This window comes from Schistocerca serialis, chromosome 12 (genome assembly GCF_023864345.2).
Source record: "Schistocerca serialis cubense isolate TAMUIC-IGC-003099 chromosome 12, iqSchSeri2.2, whole genome shotgun sequence".
NCBI classification, from domain to species: Eukaryota; Metazoa; Arthropoda; class Insecta; order Orthoptera; family Acrididae; genus Schistocerca; species Schistocerca serialis.
In genome coordinates, this window is record NC_064649.1 from 1,316,733 (window position 1) to 1,340,930 (window position 24,198).

At 42.5% G+C, this 24,198-nt stretch overlaps 1 protein-coding gene across 4 annotated transcripts in view; it reads left to right on the forward strand.

Moving 5' to 3' along the window:
• LOC126428418 (programmed cell death 6-interacting protein) overlaps positions 1-14,209 on the forward strand; it is a 184,410-nt gene extending 170,201 nt beyond the window's left edge. For 2 of the 4 annotated variants that reach the window (XM_050090343.1, XM_050090345.1), the window contains 2 exons: positions 8,331-8,594; positions 13,067-14,209. In XM_050090343.1, coding sequence (XP_049946300.1) covers positions 8,331-8,594; positions 13,067-13,182 — 380 coding nt within the window. In that variant the 3' untranslated portion in view covers positions 13,183-14,209. Of the gene's footprint in view, positions 1-8,326; positions 8,595-13,066 lie in introns of all 4 variants that reach the window. The other 2 variants (XM_050090342.1, XM_050090344.1) reach the window with 2 other exon arrangements.
• The last annotated feature ends 9,989 nt before the right edge of the window (positions 14,210-24,198 follow it).

Sequence of the window (24,198 nt, forward strand, 5' to 3'; positions counted from 1 at the left end):
TCTGCTTTCGTTTGGCATCATATTCTGGGCTAAATCATCATTGAGTAAAAGTGTGTTCATTGCACAAAAGCGTGTAATGAGAATAATTGCTGGAGCTCATCCAAGATCATCCTGCAGACACTTATTTAAAGAGCTAGAGATCTTCACTGTAGCCTCACTATATATATCACTTTCCTGATGAGGCAACAGTTTGTTGCGAAAGCTTGAATTTTGTGTGTATGTTTGTGTGTCTGTTGACCTGCCAGCACTTTCATTTGGTAAGTCACATCATCTTTGTTTTTAGATATATTTTTCCTACGTGGAATGTTTCCCTTTATTATATATATATATATATATATATATATATATATATATATATATATATATTTTTTTTTTTTTTTTTTTTTTTCACGTATGAAATTTGTTATTAACGAGAAAGGATGATCTTCACTACTCAAGGTTAAATCTAACTTTGGCTCAGAAGGCGGTAAATTTTGCTGCCACAGAAGTCTTTGGTCACTTACCTAATAGCATCAAAAGTCTGACCGATAGCCATACAGCATTTAGAAGGAAATTAAAATAATTTCTTAATGGCAACTCCTCCTACTCATTAGATGAAGTTTTGGATATAGTAAGTGGATAATTTCCCCATTTCCCTGAGAAAAAAGTTAAAAATATTAAGTGTCATGTAATACTTTGTCTAATGTAATATCTTGTGTATACACCTTTTGTTAACCTGACACGTTCCACATCATTACAAAGTATCGTATTCACGATAAATGGAACAAGTACTAATCCAATCTGATGCTCGTATTTGTCTGTTACACGGTGCCGTCTCGTCAGCGGCTCAGTCTTATAAATTCTTTAGGTTCGTTAACTTTACACAAATACATAATATTACGATAAATAACTCTCGTGGTTGGTAAAACACATTTATGTAATTGAAAAATCATTTTTATTCAGTTTTAGTTCTCGGAGCCTGTGAACACTTGGCACACATTGACAGAGGAAGTAGTCCAACTTTTGGGGATCCGTAATGATGCCGTGTGACCGCTGACGAGGTTTCTCGTCCTCAATTTGTGCCTCCTGGCAACACACACACACACACACACACACACACACACACACACACACACACACACACACACACACACCCTATCTTTCACTGTCGGTCGAGTTAAATTCTGGAGACACTTGTGAGCGTAGTTCAGATGTCGCTGTAGTCATTTTTGTTCTATCCTCTGACTGTTAGAAAATATACAAGGCGCAGCTGCCATTTTAGAAAGATTTTGCAAAGATTTCACTTCAGAAAGGAGCTTATCGAGTCGATCGAACAAAATATATCTCGAAAATTATTTTGTGGCAAAAGTTTAATTTCTCATTGTGCACATAGCTATATGAAATGCATTCTAAGATAGTCTAAGTGAATAGGAACTGTAGGTACACTTGAATCATTTGCCTATCCTCATTGCTGAATTATTTAAGGAAGGATAATGATTATAATCCCACAAAAATGTGATTAACTTACTAGATTCAGAAGACTTGCACTTTATATTTTAAGTCACACCTTACAGAAGTTTTCTACTCTTTACATTTCAAAATTTGTTGTAAACTTCACTGTGAGATGCAGCCCAAGTGTTACACTGTTACTGTTTCTACCGTCCACACGGCTATCACTTTCATATGTTGCCGACTAGATGCCGAACTTGTAATTGCGTGATGACCTATTTTCTTGAAAATATGTAGTACAGTGAATCGAGCTGTAGTTTCATTACAAGTGACCGAATGTCTTCTTCCGTTACGAAATACGCTATGTTTTTATAAATGGCTAATGGCTATTGAGAAAGAGAAGTTCTTTGGGCAGTAATTTACTCACTATGTTCAGTAGACACTACAACTGTTTTAGCACTTTTCTTTGACAGACTATCTGAAGCAGATGTCACACGAAACACTTGTTCACTTGTCTGCAGGTCTGAGTGGACTCGTAGTGTGTCTAGCTCTGTGTACTTGTGATAGCTGTGTTTGTTAGGGCAGCACTGCCGTGTTTGTTCTGGCAGTGTGTACCGAGGAGCAGAGTGCTTCTAGCACTGTGTAGCTGCCTTTACACGGATATAAAAACCTTAAAGGCAGCAATAGTCCTAGGTTAAAGTTCTTTCTACACCACAGAGGAATTCGTGTATCTTTTACAACTTCTGTATTTACAACCCTCAGTCTCTTTCTTTTCTGGCTGAATTTCTTTTTGTTATGTGTTTTCAGTATACTTGTGCAATTGTTACTTAAATGACACATTTAACATTATTACAACAGGTGTTGAGAATATAGTATATGGAATATGTGGCTAATTGGTTGTGTACAGTTGATTACAGAGAATGTCAGTTAATTTCTGTGATTTCATAATAGTTGTTTCTGTAGTACATAAGCTTTGACTGAAAACACGGTTGACAGTATTAAATGAATAAAATGTAATGTAATAATCAGTTTTGATTCACCAAACGTATGATAAAGGAAACCTGTAAAGTATGCCCGGATGGAATAATTTAACTTCAAAGGTATTTGCACCGAGAGAGCAGCTCGTGTTCTAGTTTTGAGGTGGCGAGTGACACCATCTTCGTCACTCGAAGAATGGGGGAGGAGGCTAGATTCTGGATACGTCTGCAGCTGCAAGAGAGGGATTCCGAAGAATGAAACTTTGAAGAGATTATGTCAGAAAGTCACCTGGGGCCCACGTTCGAAGCAAAACTGACGAGGCGGACGGGGTCCGGAATCGGCACGTAACTGTACTCCGTCACTCGAAAAGGGGAGAGACGGATGCCTTAGTGTGAGAGTGGGAAAATAAGAAGTTTCTAATTTGTAATAAACACTAATGCGAGCGTGTAAAATTCTGCACGAAATGTGAACTTTTTGTCAGTCAGTTTACCTGTCTGTAGCAGTGATATGGGAAACTGCTGTAAGGGGTACATCTGTGGTGCTTTTAATACCCCACTCCCCTCCTCCCCCTTGCCATACATCACTTTCTCACAGCTTCTACCATTTTCTAAAATATTATGCCCTATAACGATTTAATCAGATTGGGAGACAACTTTGTAGTACGTAAATTAAGATTTCTCGAGAAAGACATTGCTAGAACCCGTAGTCACTTCTTACGTTAATAGAGTATTTGTTAATTCTCAAGTTCACAGTACAAACTGTCTACTGAAATGTGGAAAAAATCAGATGATGTTTCCTTTAAAAAATAAAAGAATAAAATGAAAAAGAGGAGCAGGTATTTGCTAAAATTGTGGTTTTGACCGTTATATCAGATGCTGAAACTTCCACACTTGACTCTGGTAAGCTGGTAGCCAGCCACTTATTACACTTCTGGCCTCACCCCCTATTATCTTTTTATTTTTCATTTTCACTTTGCTAACAAAAAAATTCAATATTTTCTCAACAAAAAAAATGGAAAGGCTGTCCGTACGAATGGGTCGTCAAGTGTTTTAATGCCGGCTCAGTATTCGTTAACTGTTCGTTAGTTCGGTCGTCACATTTGGTACATTTTATCGAAAAGGAGAACCTCCGAGGATGTGGAATGCGTCAAAGTATTAATGAGTCACAGAAACTTAATCTGTACACTGGATTGCCAAAGAACTATCGTCGTGGTGCTAACTGCTTTTTGCGGTTGTTGCTGTCGTTACCGCATTCCTCGGTACAGAGACCGGTTCGATTAGCTCACAGTGCCGTTCTGTCGTGTGCGAGTCTGTTCGTCCCCCCCTCATAAATTACGAGGAAATCTGCCGCTTACTCACTTTCGTTAAATAGCTGCTGTTTATCTCCTATAGGCAGCGTAAAATGTATAAGAATAAATTCGTGTTTCTGAAAGAAAATAGCTGTTTCTGTTAACAACAAAGAGACTTTAGAGGACACACATCTAAGACCTTATTGTTTGCAGTTGTTACAAACTCTGAAGCCTATAAAACGAGTCTTCACAAGAATAAGGCCTGTTTAGCTACCGTCTGAGCTGCCAGCGAGGTCTATTTTAATCCCTTGACTGACATGCTCATATTGTCAGCAACTGTTACTTTTGAACAGTCCAGTCAGTTGTGTAGGTTACAAACGGGAAGAATCGCTCAACGTGCAGAGCTACTGCCACAGGAGGTGCAGCATAGCTCACCCTGGGGAAATCTACTCCTACAACTCCTGTGTGCTTTTACTGGGCTCTACCGAAAACCACCATCTGAACGTGTTATTGGTCATCTTGTGGTTTCTGAGACATCCAAATTAAGAATCCAAAAGAAATGTGTGTGCCACTGAACATTATTCACCAGTGTAAACTATTTGCTTAAATACGTAGACACATTGATAATTTACAGAGGAAAATGATAGGAAGAAAAGCGGAGGGTCGAGGAAAACGGGCTCGTATTAAGAAGAGTGTGAAGCCGGACTGCAGGCGATTGGCACTGTCGTTAGCGGAGGTGAGTGTCGTGAAAGACACTTTTGGAAAAAGCGCAGAAGTGAAAGTGGAAGTTGAAGCAGTGCTAAGATTCTCAGGTGTCACTGCCTGCCTGGCAAAAGGTACGGAAGACCCGTTAAAAGGAGTCGATAGTGTACTTATTGTGGTATGTGGCTTAAGTACGAACAGGGCAAAAATGACATTGATGAAGAGTTGCAGAAGGGAAGGAGAATAACAGCTAGCTCAACATCAAAATTGGGACTGACTTAGAAGTGGAAAGAGTGAAAGAAATCTCCTAAAGCGAGCTCGCACAGGGAGATACCGTGAGTAGATTGGCTCGATAAGAGCACCTATTTGAGAATAAGACGACAGTTCCCAAAAGTGAACATCTGGAGCTCAGCACTGTACAGAAGAGGAATGTGGGCACTCAGAAATGTGGAAGGAGCGGTACTGCAAACATTCGAAATGGGGTGTTATTGTAGAATGTGAAGAATTATGGTGGCAGGCGAATACAAAATGTTGTTGTTGTTGTTGTTGTTGTTGTTGCTGCTGCTGTTATGATCTTCCCTCTGAAGTCTGTTGCAGCTCTCCATGCTACTCTATTCTGTGCAAACTATTTAGTCTCCAGATAACACCCTACATCCTTCTAAATATGTTTACTGTATTCATCTCTTGGTCTCCCTCTACAAGTTTGGTGCCCCCCCCCCCCCTCCCCCCAATTAAGTGATCTGCTGATGTCTCAGAATTGTCCTATCAATTGATCCCATCTTCTAGGCATGTTGTACCAAAAATTTCTTTTCTCCTCAGTTCTATTCAGTACCACCTCATTAGTTACATTATCTATCCATCCAATTTTCACCATTATTCTGTATCAGCAAATTTATAAAGCTTCTAGTCTCTTCTTCTCTAAACTGTTTATTGCCCATAGTTTCACTTCCTTACATGGCTACATTCCATGCAGATACCTTCACAAAAGATTTCCTAACACTTAAATGTATATTCAGCGTTACCAAATTTCTCTTCTTCAGAAACCATTTTCTTGACATTGCAAGTCTACATTTTATATCCTCTCTCCTTCAGCCATTGTCAGTTATTTTGCTGCCCAAATAGCAAAACTCATCCACTACTTTAAATGTCTCGTTTCCTAATCCAATTCCCTCAGCATTATCAGATTTAATTCGACTAATTCCATTATCCTCGTTTTGCTTTTGTTGATGTTCATCTTATATCCTCCTCTCACGACACATCCATTCCATTCGACTGCTCTTCAAGTCCTTTGCTGTCTCTGACAGAATTACAGTGTCATCGGCAAACCTCGATATTTTTATTTTTTTCTCCGTGGACTGTAATTCCTACTCCAAATTTTTATTTGGTTTCCTTTATTGCTTGCTCGATATACAGATTGAATAACATCAGGGATAGGCTGCAATCCCGTCTCACTCCCTTCTCAACTGCTGCTTCCCTTTCGTGCCCATCAACTCTTATAACTGCCGTTTGGTTTTTGTTTAAGTTGTAGGTAGCCGCTCTCTTTCGGTGTTTTACCCCTGCTACCTTCATAATTTCGGAGGATTCCAGTGAATGTTGTCAAAAGCTTTCTCAAAATCTACAAATACTATAAAATTAGGTTTGCTTTTACTTAACCTGTCTTCTAAGATAATTCGCAAGGTCAGTACTGCCTAATGTGTTCCTACATTTCTATGGAATTCAAATTGAATTTATCTAGAGTCCAAACTGATCTCTGAGGCTGACTTCTATGTATTTTTCTATTCTTCTGTAAAGAATTTCTGTTAGCATTTTGCAACCGTGATTTACCAGATTGATAGTTTGGCAGTATTCACACCTGTGAGCACCTGCTGTCTTTGGAATTGTAACTGTTACATTCTTCTCGGGGTATTTCAGCCACCTTGTACATCTTGCACACCAGACGGTAGAGTTTTGTCGCGGCTGGCTCTCCCAAAGCTATCAGTAGTTCTGACAGAATATTGTTTACTCCTAGGGCCTCGTTTCGACTCGGGTCTTTCTCGCGGAACACCCTGTATAAGGGCAGGAATTTGATTCACTGGCTCTTTGCCTATCAGATTCTTCTCCCATTATCATATCTCCCATCTCATTTTCATCTGTGTCCTCTTCTATTTATATAATACTGACTTCCGGTACACCTCCCTCATATAGACCCTCTATATTCTCCGTCCAACTTTCCCTTTGTTCAGAATAAAGAAGCACTAAAAAGGCCAGCTGAGGAAAGTAGTTCCCACCAGAAGGTGGGACAGGTTAGAGGCACATCTGCTTCAGCATTGTGAGGTACTTGGTGCTGGGAGTGACAGCAGAGGGGAGAAAAATAGGAGTGGGCATGGGCTAGAATGTGTGAAGCAGATTATAGGAGATGTAGCCATTAAATAGAGGTGAAAAGATGGAGGACAGGATTGAACCAGTAAAGACAGAGAACTCAAACACAGCTCAACTCGGCAGCAATTGCTGAGAAATGTCGGGCACTGCATCGTGTGAACACACAGAGATGGGGTTGAGTAGCCGAGTGGGTGAATACACATCTTAAGAGTTATGAGTGTCTGCTCGTATTTGCTGTTGTGAAACACATCTCTTCTACTGAACAAATGGTCACAGATCTTCAGATATCACTTTACAGCCCATGTTTACTAGACAATTTTTTCTCGTTTTGGTCCACAATGTATCCACCTACGACATGGAAAGTAAAGAGCTTGCAGTGGGAGAGATTTGTTTTACAGTACCAAAGATGAACAAGTATTCAAAGCTTTTAAGGGGTGCAGTTTAGAGCCCAAGTTAACTAGACACGTTTGCTTTGAGCGATCGGTCCTACCGTATCCCTCGATGCTGAACATTTCTCCTGCGACACCCTGTGTTAGGGGGTGAAGACAGAGTTTGCTTTAGGCCACTTGCAAATTGGCACAGTGGGAGTTCCAGAAAGTTTTTATTAACACGGTCAGCCTTATAAAGTAAGAAGATCATAGTGAAAATAAGTTACACAGAAAAGGTTACAGATAGTAAGGGGAAAAAATTGTCAGTTAGTTACTTTGCAAGATATTAGAAATGACAAATCACATTGTGCATCTACTGTTGCTGTACAGGCAACGATCAGTAATGAAGTGAACTGTTTGAGACTTTAGAGGAACACATCTCCAACACAAGAATATACAGTAGAGCTGCACGGTGCTCAGAATAGAACTGACAACAGCTTTACTTTTTATGTTAGTGTCACTTCCTTTACCATTAGTGTAGACAACAGGTTTTTTGAAACTTATGTATTTTTAATTTCTGATTTCTTATTTATTTTGCTTTTATTCTATTGTTCATTTATCATTTAATTTGCGATTCCATTGCAAAACAGTACCAACTGTAACTTACCCAGTCACGTAAATTTTTCTGGCGCAGCTGCTCACGATTTCAAAACTCGCCTTCGCATATTTGAACACGTGAAACACAATCATTTTCTTTTGAGTTGTAAAGAATGGTTGCTTAGTAAAGAACTTGGTAAATTTTGTCGAATGACTGTGGGAAGTTGTTTCTTATCTAAGAGTAAGTGTGAATGTCTGTCAGCCAGGAGATGACCAGATGGGGTTACTTGAAACTAGAAGAGGAAATCAATTTGTGACAAAAAAAAAATTGCATCTATCACTGTTCTTGCTGACATGATCTCTGGAATGTGTAATGTGAAACCTGGCTGTATAAATGTTCTGTAATGTTGGAGAATTTGGTTAGAAGATATTTAACTTTACTTCACAATCATATGTATTACAATCTGCATTCCATAGGCAGCCAAGTTATCTATATTTTGCCCTAATCCTTTAGTCACTAGTAGAATACATTTTATAGTGTGTGATAATACACAGCCTCGAAGGTATCTCTGGGAACAGACGTGCGGTGACTGGTGTCGATCTCACGGCAGGTACTTCGGACGACAAGAAGGGGACGCCGCCCCCGCGCCCGCCGCCACCGTCGACGAGCCAGGGGGGATCGTCCGCCCCGCCGCCGGTGACCCCTGCCGCAGGGACCGGGGCACTCCCGTACCCCGTGTACCCGCAGGGCATGCCCGTGCCGTACGGCGCTTCCTCCGCCGCTCCGTATCCGACGTACGTGCCGCCCCCCGGCTCGTTCAACCCTTATGCGGCCGGTGTCGGGGGAGCTGCAGTACCGTATCCGCATCAACCGGGTACGTCGTATTTCACTCCTTCAAGTTTTTTCCACCCTCGTAGAGTTGGTGTTCATTAAGAGCTACAAATAACGGTGAAGTTGCGTAGATCTCGAGTTGCTTGGATCGTACTAGCGCGTACAAATCCCCCTCGTCCCACGTTTTTTCATATTCTTTGACTGCATTATTCTTTCACTTTTCATTTCCTCCTCTAATCAATCTTTACTTCTTAATTTGCTCCTTCTGGCTGGTACAGAGCTTACCATTGTACTGTCTTCAACCTCGACCTCTCTCTCCCCTTTGTTTTTGCCTAACTTCTTTCTTTTAGTATACGGGTTTCCCTTAGCTCGAGGTCCGAGTGCCTTGCCAACCTCGTATACTTTCTGAGCTCTTCCAACCAGTTTATCTGTCTTCCTTGGAGCGGAACGTAGTGCTCCGAAAGAGTGTTGTGTCCTAGTCCTGTTCACAGTACTGTAAGTTACATTGCCTATTGATAAGTAGTCATTTTAACACACAGTCAGAACCTCATATACAGATACGATAATGCAGAAGAATACTAAAAGTGAGATACTCTTCAGACTGATACACAAAAGATTTATTTGTTGAGATTAACGTATTTTTTATGTTGTTTTTACATTGTTGGAATTGTAGTATGGAATACATCATAACTGAACAGTGTAATCTGTAAATGGAAGGAACCTCGTAATTTTCTTCTGCACATAGCAGTGTGTATTTGTCAGAGAGAAGCTGAAGGAGTGTAACACTGTGAAGTACTTCCCAGATGGGTTCTCTCCCGTTTCAATAAATAGTAAGCTGAGCTGCTGATACTGCATAAAAGGACTAGACCTGACTACTGTGTACTCCACTAATTCCGTAATGTTGCAGTTAATGTGAATAGGGCCACTAATTCTGTGAAACTTCCTGGCCATTTAAAACTGTGACTCAAACTCAGGACTTCACCAAAAGAACTACCGGAGCACGACTCGCAACCTGTCTTCGCAGCTTTACTTACACCGGTGCCTATTCTCCTACCTTCCAAATTTCGTAGAAGCTCTCTTGCGAGACTAGCATTCCTGGGAGAAAGGATATTGTGAAGACACGACTTAGCCACAGCCTGGGGATGTTTCCAGAATGAAATTTATACTCTGAAGTGGAGTGTGCACTGATATGAAACTTCATTCTGCAAACATCTCCCGAGTTGAGGGTAAGCTGTGCCTTCACAATATCCTTTCTTCCAGGAGTGCTAGTCCTGCAAGTTTTGCAGAAGAGCATCTGTGAAGTTCGAAAGGTAGGAGACGAGGTACTGGCAGAAGTGAAGCTGTGAAGACGGGTCGCGTGTCGTGCACGGTCGGCTCAGTCGGTGGAGCACTCGCCTGTGATAGGCAAAGGTCCGGACTTCGGATCCCGGTCTGGCACACAGTTTTAATCTGCCAGGAAGAGTTGCATTAGCACACACCCTGCTGCAAAGTGAAAATTTCATTTTGCACTATTTTTGTGTCTGCCACTTCTAAACCACTGTTTGGGACAGACAGAAGGTCACAGATTAGCATTTGTTACTGTAGCGTTTCCAGTCACCGAACAGTCACGAGAAAGGTCTAACGTTGCTGTCCTCGCCTGGCAGTAAGCTGTGGCGTACAGTGCCTCAGTACTGAGCACTTCCCTGACTTACATAGCCAACTCCTCCGGCAGAACGTCCGAGTAATCCTTCTGTCAGAGACCCCACCCTCCGAGGACTCTCTCGGGACGTTCGCTCTAGCACGTGTAACTGGCTGTGGGAACACACGTCCACATCCTATCCGATTTAAAACCGAGTGTAATCAGTTGCTTAGGCCCCACTGACAAATAAAATTGAAGAATGACATTTTGCCACCGTACTGTGTACAAAATTTTGTATTTATTTATTTTTTGCATTGCCAGTTTCAGGCATTGTCCATTCTCCAGTGTGTCTGAAACATAACACGCCACAGTAAAAAGGAGTCAAACACAAATCATATAACTGCATCAGTAGCAGTAATTTAATAATTGCGTACCGTGCATAATGGTGCAAAGCACAGCCGTCAAACATCCTCGTCTAAAATAGAAATGTGCACAGTGGGAAAGTGCTTACGAAAACAAAAGTATTACGGAGTTATTTAAATGTCACATCCGAACAGAAGCACTAGTATACACTCCCTCGACGAACTGTCACGTGTGCAGTTTGTAGGGGAGATTCTGAACTGTCGGTCAGAGAATAAAAATATGAGGATCGTAAAACTATCGATACAGATTTCAAAAATATATCTGTCTCTTAGTAATGATAATGTTGACGGAGTTGCCGATCTGTTGTTTCTTGAGATAAACACCATTAATCGTAAACGTTTAATTAGAGGTACAACAATATGAAAAGGGTAGGTTGCTACTCACCACACAGACATGGCACTGAGTTGGAGACAGGCACAATGACAAAAAAAATAGAAATATTTCAAAGCTTTTGGACAAGGTCATTCCGCTGAAGCAGAAGTCTAGCTTTGGTGGGCAGTGGGGATAAGGACGACATGTGGGATGGGGAGGGGGAAATATGCTAGTGCTACCTGTGGGAGTGTGAAGAGCATGGTGGGAGCAGGGTCAGGAAGCTGTGCTACAGTGAGAGGGAGTTGTGGGGAGGGAGGAGTGTGTGTGTGTGTGTGTGTGTGTGTGTGTGTGTGTGTGTGTGTGTGCGTAGGGGTTAGGCAGATGGAGGCAGGGGTGGTATGGGAACAAAGGATTTGTTGTAGGGGAGTTACCTCCTGTGCAATCCAGAGAAACTGGTGTTGCTGGGAAGAGTCCAGGTGGCACAGGCTGTGAAGCAGTCATTAAAGTGGAGCAGTGGTGTCGTGTGGCACGTTGAGCAACTGAGTGGTCCAGCCGTATCTCGATACAGGTCCGGCATCCGCGTGTGTGACGGGGATGCAAGCCACGAGGTGAACGGCTGGAAGCACAGTACAGTAGCACTGTGGGAGGGGTGAGTAAGCTATTTCTCATTCCTGTGCAGCATGAAAGACATTTGAAATTATGGCAGAGAATACGATTCAGGTGCTGCAGTCACGGGTGGTACCGAGTCGAGGGAGTTGTAGCCCTCTGTGGCCGGACAGTGGGCGTGTCGGAAGTGACAGGTGACTGGAAGGACGAGGTGCGGGAGACGTTTTTCCGGGCAAGATTGGCAGGCGATTTCGGCCCGCGAAGGCCTCGGCGAGACCCCGTATTTCGACGGGGACCACGTGCGGCCGAGCCGTACGGGAGGGACTTCCCGACGTGTAACGGGTAGCGGCTTAGAAGTGGAGATACTGCCGGCGGTCGCGAGGTTCGACGCGGACGAGGTACCGGTGCGGCCGTCCTCGAGGTACAGGTCTGTATCGAGGAAGGTGGATTCTCGGGCCGAGGAGGACGAGGTGAAGCGAACGTCGGAGACGGTGCCGAGCTTCCGGAGGAATGTGGGTAGGGTGCCCTCACTCTCAGTCCCGATCACAAAGGTGTCGTCCTCGGTTAATCTGCACAAGATAACAGTTCTGACATTCTGGGCAATTCGGAAGCGTTCCTGTAGGTGGCGCAGGAATAGATTATCAGAGGACGGACACGCAGGTGCCCGTTTTCGAACCACAAGTTTGTTCGTAGACGGTTTCTTCGAAAGAGGAGCAATTGTCGGCGAGCGTACGGTTGCTCGTAGTGACTGGTAATGGTGTTGTAGGCTGAGGTAGTGTTCAGTAGCGGCAAGGCCACAGGCAGTGCGAATGTTAGTGAAGATGGACGTGGCATCGACAGTAACGAGCGGGGCACCTCCTCCTTACCCCCACTTACCACCCGTGCTAGACTGCAACTCGTGTCAGGCAGTCGCAGTTGGGCCTCAGTGCCCAGAGGCAGTAGTCGTGTGTGTGTATGTGTGTGTGTGTGTGTGTGTGTGAGAGAGAGAGAGAGAGAGAGAGAGAGAGAGAGAGAGAGAGAGAGACATCTAGTTCTGGACATTATCCAAAAGCTCTGAAATATTTCTTGTACTCTTTTTCATGGTGCATCCTCTACATGGTGAGTAGCAGTCTCTCTCTCCTTTCCATATTGTTGTTGTTGTTGTTCCATCCTGTACTTTCCATTGTGCAATTAAGGTTATCTATGCACCACAGAGTTAGCACAGTAACATTCTTCTGATCGGCCTCGCCCGGACTGGTGCTGTAGTGTTTGACTCTGACGCTACTAGCACCGTACTACTACTGTGACACTACGGGTAATTGCCGGGCTGTGCTAGAAAACGACTGGCCTCCAACTCGCCGGCTGAGCCTAGTACTTGTTCTTTCACTTTCACTATTTCGTGTTAATGTGGAAAGCTCCAAGTTGCACTGTGGTTCAGTGTCTGGATTAGATAAGACAGTTCAAAGGTTAGAGGAAGGTGAGAGCGGCATCTAGATATAACCCGCAACATTCCACCGTCTCAATGTACGGCTACACAATAGTGTGTCTAATTTTCGTCCTCTGTTTTATTCCGACAGGGTACGTCTACCCTTTCCCGCAGCCGCCGCCGTACCAGTCGTACCCCGGCTACCCTCAGCCACCGCAGCAACAGCAGCAGCAGCAGCAGCAGCCGCCACAGAACAGGCAGTGGTGATGTAGTTCTGGAGCTCCGAGACTGCGCCGCGGCATAAAATTTACCCGTCTGTCAGTCTATCTGCACGTAAGCCTGCAGGCCTCACCACAGCTAGTCGCACGGGAACTACGTGCGTCAAAATTGCCATTCGTTACGTATTTCTACGCATTTTGTGCTTCTGTAAACCTCCTGTACTTCCACCTCGGACGTCGCTGCCGCTCTTCGAGAGGCGGACGGAGAGGTACCGACCTTTGTCTACGTAGCCGTCTGCTGTCGTCCTTCCTCTGCGCGGCGCGCCGTGGCCGGCACTCGCGACGGCACGCGGTATCCTGTCGCGCCGGGTCTCGTTTCCGTACGCAGCTACACCGATCGTCGTACGTTTGTCGTCCGAGAATATTTGAATGTTTGAAACTGATCTTTTAACTTCTCGCCTGAACAGACATTTTTAGGCAGGCCGTGTTAGAGACTCTGCTGTGCACACGACATTCCTAGCCTCTTTTCCCCAAACGATTTCTGTGCCTTTTTCTGTGGGCAAAAGTTGGTGAGCTCGTATGGGGACACTTTTAAGCTATTCCCTCCTCTTGGAATGTGCATATATTTGGTTTAAAAGACTTGCTCTATACTCTTTCTTTTGTCACCTTTGAATTTTAACAGGCAGTTTCATTGTCTTAAAGTAAGGATCTGTGCCGTACAGCTCCTGTCGGTTTTCTAATTTCCACTGTCTGAAAAGTAGGCGGAGAGATGTGTAGCTTTGCTTGTGGAAATGAGCCGCCCGAGTCTAGAGGAGACTGTGGTGCTTCTCCTTCTGAGACTGTGTGTAGAAGGCTTTAGTGTACTGTGTCTCTCTTATTTTAGTTGTTACTATTATAATAATCAAAATGTGTTTTGTAGTGAGTTTGCTTGATTTCTTTTTATATTCCCAGCAGTTGCGTTGCTGGTGTGATGTTTATACAGTTAATTATGCTGGAGATGGTAGGTGCTGCACAGAAAACTCTTATATATTTTGTATGTTAAAAAGTTTAATCAATAAAGATATGTTGAGGATTAATTGCTGTTTCTTAAAATTATTTACGACATTTGTGCTCGCCTTTTCCTCCTACACGACAGCCGTCAAACCTGGTACTCTGCAGGTATCTCGTTACTGAGGCAGAGAGTAATACCTCAGTATGTGGATGATTGACTTGAAATGTAAAACAAAATCTTTATAAACTCCAACATCTGATGTTTTTCTGCAGCTATTTTGTCAAGTTTAAGACAAGTTTTGCGCAGTCATATCGCTCTTTAAGTCATATATTATGAAACTACAAGCACACGCAAAAAAGTGAAAATTCGTAGGTCCGATATTTATTTCAGACGACCGATCGATAGCAGATACGAGTGAGGAAGAGCTGCATTTTGATGAAAACTGGAAATATCTCCCCAGACAGAGGAATAAATACGGAGTGTCTGAATCTTTTCAGACACGTTCCGTAAGCACACATTTATTCCTTTCTGGTAACTCAGCAGACCTGACTCTTTGTGCCCGGGTGTGGGACTGACGCCGAATGCAAGGCAAGCGGCAGCAGACACCCGGCACTGACGCTCTGAAGTGATTCGCGGTGACGGCTCACCTAACGAAATTAGAGTTCGCTGCTGTGCACGACACTGTGTTGCCCAGAAGGCAGACGACCGGATTTGATGCTGCGGTGAATAGTTCATTTTGACCGGTGCTTCACAAGTTATGGTCTGGTGGAGTGTTGTTTGTATGTCACTATTGTTTTTCCCCGTCTTGTTCCATTTCCCGATGGTACGTAGGGAGAAACTACTGTCTGTAAGTCTCGAACGAGCTTTTCTGTAGTTTTTGTACAGTTTTCTATAGTTTTTCTGTTAATCATTTTATGACGTATATGGGAGAAATTTGTTCACTGATTTCTTGATGACATAAGTTCCTTGGGTATTACGATATGTATAGTAAAGACTAGCACAATACAAGTAATTATGGATCACAAAATTTATAGCCATATTCACTCAAGTACAAGAATGACCCTACCCTTGAGGAAAATTTATTTTTAACATATCCTGACTAACAAAATTATTAACTGTTTTAATGACATAATCTGACAAAGTCAAGTCTTACCTATTCTAAACATATGCCACTTATTGACTGCCTATCTTTTGATCATACAAAGAGAAATAAAATAAAAAGGAAATGCTTAATATTAATTTTTATCTTCTTCCTTTTTTGCTTACTATCTAAGCCAGTTGTCTGTGATATTATTACTGTCACCAGTATCATTATAGGGGATGACAATTTGCCTAACTAACGAGAGGTGAGACCGGAGACTGTGTATTTCTGTACAGAGTGATTCAAGAGGAAATATATAAGCTTTGTGGGGTGACAGTATTGGTGATTCTGAACAAAAACCTATAAATGAACACATGCCCCTTTCTAAGGGGAGTTGGAATGCCCTATCCCGACAATGTTAAGTTTAGTGACTTGGCTTCCCTGTATTTCAGGAACCACTGTAGCCATTGACATGGAACTTTTACAGGACATTAAACTGTATGTTCTGAGTCTACTAAAGTACAATAATTGCATTTCAGACACTGCTTTCAGAAATACAATTTTTTGATTACACGGCAAAAATTTTGTGTACTTTTTGTACATTATCCTAAGTAATTTTAATTATACATAACATTATGTTCTTCTTTTAGTTCATTATACTCAGGATATGTATTTTATTACTCCCTGGAAATTTGAATACTCTACTCAAAGTGGTTTTTGAAATTTAGGAAAAAATGCAACAGAAAATGTAAATTTTCAAGAACGGCTTATAAAATTTCAAAAGACTGTAACTCACTTAATATGTGCTTAATTTTTTATCTTTAGTCATTCAGATGCACCCTGCACCATATTGTATATCATCCTCTGACTTTTTTCCAAGTTTTTCTTCTTTCTGGACTCCTTAGTGGTACTCTGCTATATCAATGTGAACCTTGTCCATCCATTCAAGTTCTCTGATGCAGTTTCCTCCAGGATTAATTCCCATATGCTGTAGCACCAATGTTGCCATCATTAAAAGCAATAACAGCATCACTGACCCTCCCCCCCCCCCCCCCTCCCCCCACTTTAGTGTCTTTATTCCAACAAAAACATTTTTTGGCAAACGAGTCCATGAGTCCATATAATCTGTTGTTATAGGTTATCTGTCTTGAGCTGACTGCAATGTAATTAAAAAGAAAATGTGCAGACTATGTAAAGAAACACCAATACCACAGAAGATGCTTTGTAAATAAAAGCAAAATGCATCTGGTGTAATTCTTTTTAACTACACTGCAGTCAACTCAAGACAGATGACCTATAACAACAGTGGTTAACAGCTGCTGCAGAAGATGGCCACACAAGCAAACCAGTCCATTTAAGATTATTGAACAACTCATTGGGATTTTGAGTCTGACTGTGCAGACACTTCTTCAGTAATTCAGGATTTGCCAGGTCTCTTGTAAATAAGTTTTATGATATCCACGACTGCTGGTGGGATGGAATGTTTATGGCTGTGCGAGCTGTTTGAGTACTGGGCATTGTGGTAATTGCACCATGAATCAGGTCCATGAGGGCAGCCCATACTACCTGCTTCATTTTCAACAAATGCTCAGTATTATTTCTAATGGCCACCCCATTATACTGCTGTAGTTCATCAACCATTTTGTCTGTCACCCTGCCTCTTATGGTTTTACCACCAGAAAGTTTCTTGTCTCTCAAACTTTGTTTCAACTTCCTCGACCTGGTGTCCATCCTCTTCTGGACATGACCAACACATTCCAGTTTTGTGATAAACTTCTCACGATAAGACTAAGCGGCTACTACACTGTTGTATGCTTTTGAGTCCCCATCACCTAAGAACTTAGTGTAACACACTCCCCTTTTGTTCACGTCTCCATACTACCCCTTGTTCCTTCATAATTTCTGTCACAGATATGCCCTTCTTCATTCCCTGATTTACACTTACAACAATGTTTGGTTAAAATCTGGAAAACTATTACCTTTCCAGTATCCACACTGGTAACCGTAGCAACAGAATTCTTAGAATTGTAGCCGCACTTCTGCCAAGTGCCATCAAAAGTTACTGGTACGTCAGTCAGTCATACCGTCATTTATGTCAACAGTTTCATTTGCAGCACCGTTCATTGACTCACATGCAACAGATTCCACAATAGCACCAATAAATCCCGCATACTTGTCGATTTTACGAGATGGGCGTGGCATATTCATCGCGGCACACATTGTTTCTGCTGCAGTGTGTCCTTTGCCAGTAGCTCTCAATCCACAAAAACACCTAACATTTACTTCAAAATAATTATCTTTACACTTATCAGAATTCCAAAATGAATGAGATATATTTACAACTGACACAATTAATGATAAGTTTCCTGGCTAATCCATTTGATACCTCATTGTCCTCACGTAAACTAACTGGCCCTCCACATATTTTAGAACATACGCATACACCTAACACCCTTGTTAAGATGTGTAAATCTATCAGAATATAACCTAACCTACCGTTTACATCACTTTATTTTTGAGAAAACTGTGTATCACAATGTTTTATTTTAATCTTCGAAGCACTAATGGGTGTTTTCCTAGATACGGACGAGTTTGCCTGTATTTCATTGTCTGTAACTTCACATGCCACATGCTGAACACAATGTTTCCCTTTATTCGAAAATCTGTTACCATGAAACCCATGTTTCTTAAAAGCACTTCGTTTTGGCATCATATTTTACTTTTTGAGAGATTTACTAATCTATTCACTGTTTTTGACAGTGCTACCGATATAAACACATAATTTAACCTTTATAACACAGTAATCCACAGCCTTCTATATAAAAAATTACCAATTTTGTTAGATCTTGAAGTAATGCGCATAAAAATTTTAACATTTTCAACTGGTGTAGATTACATTTAAAAAAAATAAAATAAAATACTTCCCATGTGAGTTTATAAGTGATAGATACATCATTTCATTTGCAAAATTGCAAATTTTATAATGCGATAAAAATCCAAAAATGTGAAAAACAAAAAATCCGTTCTAACTCCCCTTAACATACAGCTGTTGAAAAATCCATATGGCCAGTAACACTGTACCTCACTGAAATGTACTCCTAGCATCGGATCACTCGCCCGGCCACGGAAGTCACCCGATCTTCCTCCCTTAGATTACCGTTTATAGGGTTAGCTCAAGAGCGAAATCAACAAGCGCGGAGTGGACACAAATGGGGAACTTCTCGCTCATATTTTATGTGCGTACATAACCGTGAGCGCAAGTGAAGTACGAATCGGAAAGGTCAGTAAAGACAATACGACACAATCTAATGTTACTTCGGTTGTATTTGCACGCAAGTGCCGGTGAAGGAGGACGTGCGACTGAGACGTGTGCACTCGAGTAAAGGACCGTAAGAATGAGCTCAGACCAGCAACACAGCACACACTACAATTTTTTGAATGTCCTTTGTGAGGAAATGTACATAATTAAGCACAACATGACACCACAATGTTTCATTTACTATGACCTTCATTTCCCCTGTTCTTCTCTGTGTTCCTTAGTTTCCTCAGAAAATGATACGAACAGGACATACGTTCGTATGACACTTTTTGTTCAGAATCACCAATAGTATTGCCCCTCAAAGCATGTACCTTTCCTTCTGATTCGCAGTGTGTCACAAATATTTGGCTGCTTCTACAGAGTATGTTGTGGCTAGGGTGTGAACTGCAAACACTGCTGTTTCTTTTTGAATAAACATCTATACCAATGTGAGATTGTGACGAATTCCTTCACACCTCATTTGTCTGCCAACTGCTTTCTCACTGGCAGTTGACAGATCCTCTTTTGTTCCCACCGTAGCTCACGGTGTGCACGAAACACGTAAGTAAGCCACTGGCCCCTATCTAGACTTCTCTCTTCTCCCACAAAAATATATCGTATTTTGAGTATTTGTCTGATTTTAGTCGCTTCAATTCAGACTGCTAATGGATTCAGGCAAACTACAGTTTAAACACTGTGGATGTTCATAAAAAGCCCAGATTCGGTATCGCGACAAAATTTCCTGTCCACTAACCACGGGAGAAGCCAGTTTCGCTCGAAGCTTACGGGGATGTGACTCCCGATATCCGTCCGAGTTCTCAGCTGAGCCGGTGTCACTGTACCCAGTCCGATCCTTCCGAATCCTTCGCAAGAGATGCGTGCGAGACCTCGATTGCCAAAGGTTTATCTGTAAATGTAAAATGACCCTATCTATAATACTGAAATTCCATCCCAGAACCTGGCCCTATTTGCAGAATAGAGGCAACAAAAATTTGATTTTCAATGTTTTGTGTAATTATTGACCAAATTTCAAAATTTTAAGAGCTGTCATAATCTGCTCATGAAGTGGTCCAATCTTATGTTAAAAGTGTAACACAAGTATTACAGTTAAAAACAGTGTGCTTGCCTTGATGCAATGTAATTGATGGCATGCAAATACCCGGACATCATTGATCCACTATTTGAGGATGAGAGCCCTTGGCGAGTCCCAAGTATAAGCGTAATTTCAAGCCTCTACAAATGTTCTTCTCACTGACACCCCCCCCCCCCTCCACACACACACACACACACACACACACACACACACACACACACACACACACACACACACACACACACACAAAAAAAATGATGAAAGGAAAATAAATTTGTCACTTACTAAATTTTCACTGTTCTTGCTGTAAAAATTTAGCATCAGGTGTGACATTTTAATTTATTACTTCTTTACTACTGACCTCATTTGCAACACAGTTTGCAGACAGTATCCACACATACCATTGAATGTGCCTGCAAAATATTATCAGTGTAGAAATGGAGCACAAATTACACAGTTTATATTCAGCCAAAGTTTCGTAACGAGAGCACTTAGTGACTTTCAACAAACTTTCAGCATCGTCTGAAACCTCCCCTAAAGGTTTTTTCTCTTGCACACCTAACGTCAAATATTTAACGCATTAACTGATTTGTAAATTAACCTGATGTCGGAAACTGTTTTATATGTGGGATTTCATTCTTTAAAGAACGGTTTAATGGTATCAATCCATTTCCCAATGTAAAAACGTTGACCTCAGCTGCAACAGTTCAATCTACGGATGTCAGACAACTCTGTATTTCTCGAATGACAGATCTGGGAAGACACCTTGTGCTATAATCTGGTCAATACTGTATTTTAAATTTAAGCCGCGCTAAATTTCTGGAATGGTTTCAGTTTTGTGCACTGTCCTTTATTTTTCAAATTAAATCACCTTTTTACATTCACCACTACAGAGTTTCAGCTGCGCAGCCATTCTCGAGTGTAAAGTACGAGGGCCTGCTGAAAAGTAATGCCTCCGAATTTTTTATGTGAAAACTCTTAAAAAGTTTCTTAAATCAAACAGACATTATTCTCACGCTACACTTTTATTCTTCACATCTCCATATTTATTTCTCGACACAGTCATCCTGGCGACGAACACGTTTCTCCTGACGAGAGGCCAGTTTTTTGACACTGTCACTTTGTTGATGGGGCTGCAACCTTTCGTCGCTATCAAAGTGAAGTCTCAGAAGGTGTTCTTTAAGTTCGTCACAGCACTGGTGTTCGGTCCGCCACTGTCACCCAGGAGGAGATGGTGCTCCACGCGTGGACGAACTTTTCGAACTGGAAGCTCACAGTTTCTCACAAACCGTCACACGCCCCCGTATTACACGCTACAATTCGGAGCCCTCTAGCAGCAGAGGGCTGTGAACGTGTAAACGTGAAGAATAAAGGTGGAGAATGTTAATAACTTCTTTTATCTAAAAAGCTTTAAGAAATTTCACATTAAAAAATTCGAAGGCATTACTTTTCGGCACACCCTCCTATGAGCTGAAGTAGGGTTGCAGTGAGTGTACTTGTCTGCACCACACAATAGTAGAAGCTGAGTGTGTTCTTCCTACAATTCTGAAGTCTGTCAAACCACACTACGCTTCTACAACTGAGTGACGTTGCCAAATATGTGCATTTAATGGATTGTACTTCACACCTGAGAATGCCTGCACAACTGAAATTTGTAGTAGCAAACAACCTAAATAAAAGGACGGTTTAATCCCAACAATAACAACTAGCACAGCAAAAACTGAAATCATACACAACAAAACGTGCTGTTAATTTTTTATATTGTTCCATTTCCAAAAACCTGAAGCTGCACTTTGTTTCGTGAAAGTCTCGTATGCTGCAGTGCGTAATGTGTCGTGTCACACTGAAAGTGCAGACGTACAATTAAATTGAACTCGAATCTCGGAGAGGGGTGCAATTTTATTTCCGGTCTCTCTAAATCCGAATCTCGGTGCACCTATAATTCACAAATGCTGCCGACCGACTGCATCCTATCCGAATACCGAGCACAGTGCGAACGAGGACGATAATTTTTAAAATATTGTCGACAGCCGGAGGTTATTTTTTACTGCCGTATACCGTCTGACCGGCTACCGCTTCACAGCTACCGATACTTCGTGGCTCAGTATGCAGCCGAATGAAAAGAATGAGCTCGAGGAAGATACCGCTAAATGGTGAACAGCAGTGACGTCTGAGAATACGGGATGTTCTCGACACGCCCTCGGTATTTCGGCAGTGAACTTGTCTGGGATGCACGGTGCCTCTCTTGTGGCGTGCAGTCGGACGAGCAACTCCGCGACGAGTTAGTCTTCCTCGAACCTTCTCTACTAGTGCGGCACTCTGCAGTTCGTGACAGGTAATTGTCAGTACTGTGCGGCTTTGTGCACCGACTCCTCACGTCATCTGGAGAGACGGTCTTATAGACCGAAGCTGGTAACCGGAATCAAAAATCTAAAAAAAAAGAAAAATCTATTGCAACCTGGACTTTTTTTGTTAAAAATGTATGAAATGCACAAACTGTTACAATACATTAATTTGCCTGAGGTCAGAAGAGTATTTCTTCAACAGAAGCACACATTGGGAATGCTGTGTTAAGTTGATAACCGAACATGTTGCAGAAACATCCTTGTGGACCTACAAATTCTTACACTTAAATGCTAATCGTATGCCCCTTAATGGTATTTGTGATTAATAGCAAGAGACAATTTAGGACGAACTTTCCAGTTCTCGACCACAGTACTAGATGTGAAAATAATTTCTTCACAGACTACGCGTACTTATCTACAGTTTAGAATGGAGTTTTACTCTCCGGTTTTTAAGTATCGACACAGTGCCTGCAAACGTCGCGCAGGAAATTCAAAGTCCCCACAGATTCGTAAACGAAGTGAAGGAATTACTCACTGGCCACTCCTACAAATTATTACAATATCTGGACACGCGGATGGTAAATTGCACATAACTCTAATGTTTAACATAAACAGGTTTTGATTTTGCTAGTACACAAACAACTGACAGTGGTCTGTTTAACATTACATAAATGTTTTATATAAAGTGTCAGACAACAACAATAGGCGAATAGTAGTGGACAAGATAAAACTGGCTCCAAAATATTGACTATGATACTGACGTGGGATCGATATGTGACGATAACTGTCACAGAAGGTGCTGGAAATGGCCATCACTGACATCGGGACTCAGCTTACCAAACTGTGACAGCACCAATGTCTTCAGTGTTCTGCTGTAGCTCTTCCAGTATGTGAGCATTACTGGAGTACACCTGACCCTTCAATTTGTTCCACAGGGAAAGAGATCAGGTAACAGAGGTGCTAGGTGATCACTTCGCCTCTGCAAGTCGTCCTCTCCTCGTAGAATACCTCGTGGTCGACGAGGCAGTCTGTGCTCTTGCCGAAATATCTGTACAATAATTTATCTTCTCCAAATTGATCCACGTGTGGATTAAACAGTTTCAGAACGTACCAGTCGGTGTTAACGGTTCGCGTTTCGATGTGGAAACCTGATACTGCGCACAAGCACTGATCTCGAGATCACGTGACAGCTCTTTAGAGTTCTGCCGAGGATTTTCTGACGGAAAATGGCGCGCATTCTGAGAGTTCTGTGCCCTAAAAGGTTGAAATGGACCTCATCTGCAGAAACGAAAAAATTAGGATCCAAAAGTCCCAGTTCCTCTTCACTCGGAAACAACTGCCAGAACTCGTCGCTCGAAAGTTCGTCCGGACGCTTTAACTCGTGTGGCCGACGGTCTCGCCACAGTGGTAACGCCACTTCCGGTCAGATCGCCAAGTCTAGCACTGGGACGAGTGACTGTCCCGTCTGCCGGCAACTGGGGTGCACTCTGCCATTACGAGCTCAACCGAGGAGCTACTCGACCGAAGACTAGTGGCTCCGATCACAAAAGCTGGAAACGGCCAGGAGTGCGGTCTGCTGACTGAGTTACCCTCTGTGTCTGCATCCAGTGACACCTTCAGGCCGAGGACGAGACGGCAGTCGGTCGGCACCGTCGAGTCTTCTGAGGCGTGCCGGGCACGAGTTTAACTGGTGCACGACAGTAAATTTTTAATGATACGAATGCAGGTCCTTTTCGATAACGTTTCGACACCACGATCCCGTGACTGCCGTTCGCACGGATAAACGTCATCGAGTTTTCGTCGGACTTTGTTCCGGGCTTTCCTTTACTCGAGCAATATTTTCTGGCATTTGGAATCTGTTTGGACAGTTACGGTTTTTATTCATTACGTGCATCATATTTGCCACTACATTTTGCATCGCAGACCTCACCAGAGGTTTTTCGAAACACTTCCGGTCTCAAACTGTGACACAAACAGCCGAGCGCACATTTTCTACCGACTGCACTTCGCACGACACTCGACGGTCGACGTGCAACTGTTTTACAGTCAGCAACATTTTGTGTCACGTTGCACCAGTCGGTAAATGCGTCTGCTCCTCCCACTTGCTGAGATGCAGAGGTACAGCAAACTACTCGGGACAGAGCGTGCGGAAGATGCGCACGTGAAGACGTGTGACGGCAGCCACGTATTCCGGCCCCTCCTCTCACGGTCAGCTCAGCTCTCCTGTCAGTTCCGCACCAGTCTCGGGCCAGTTTTA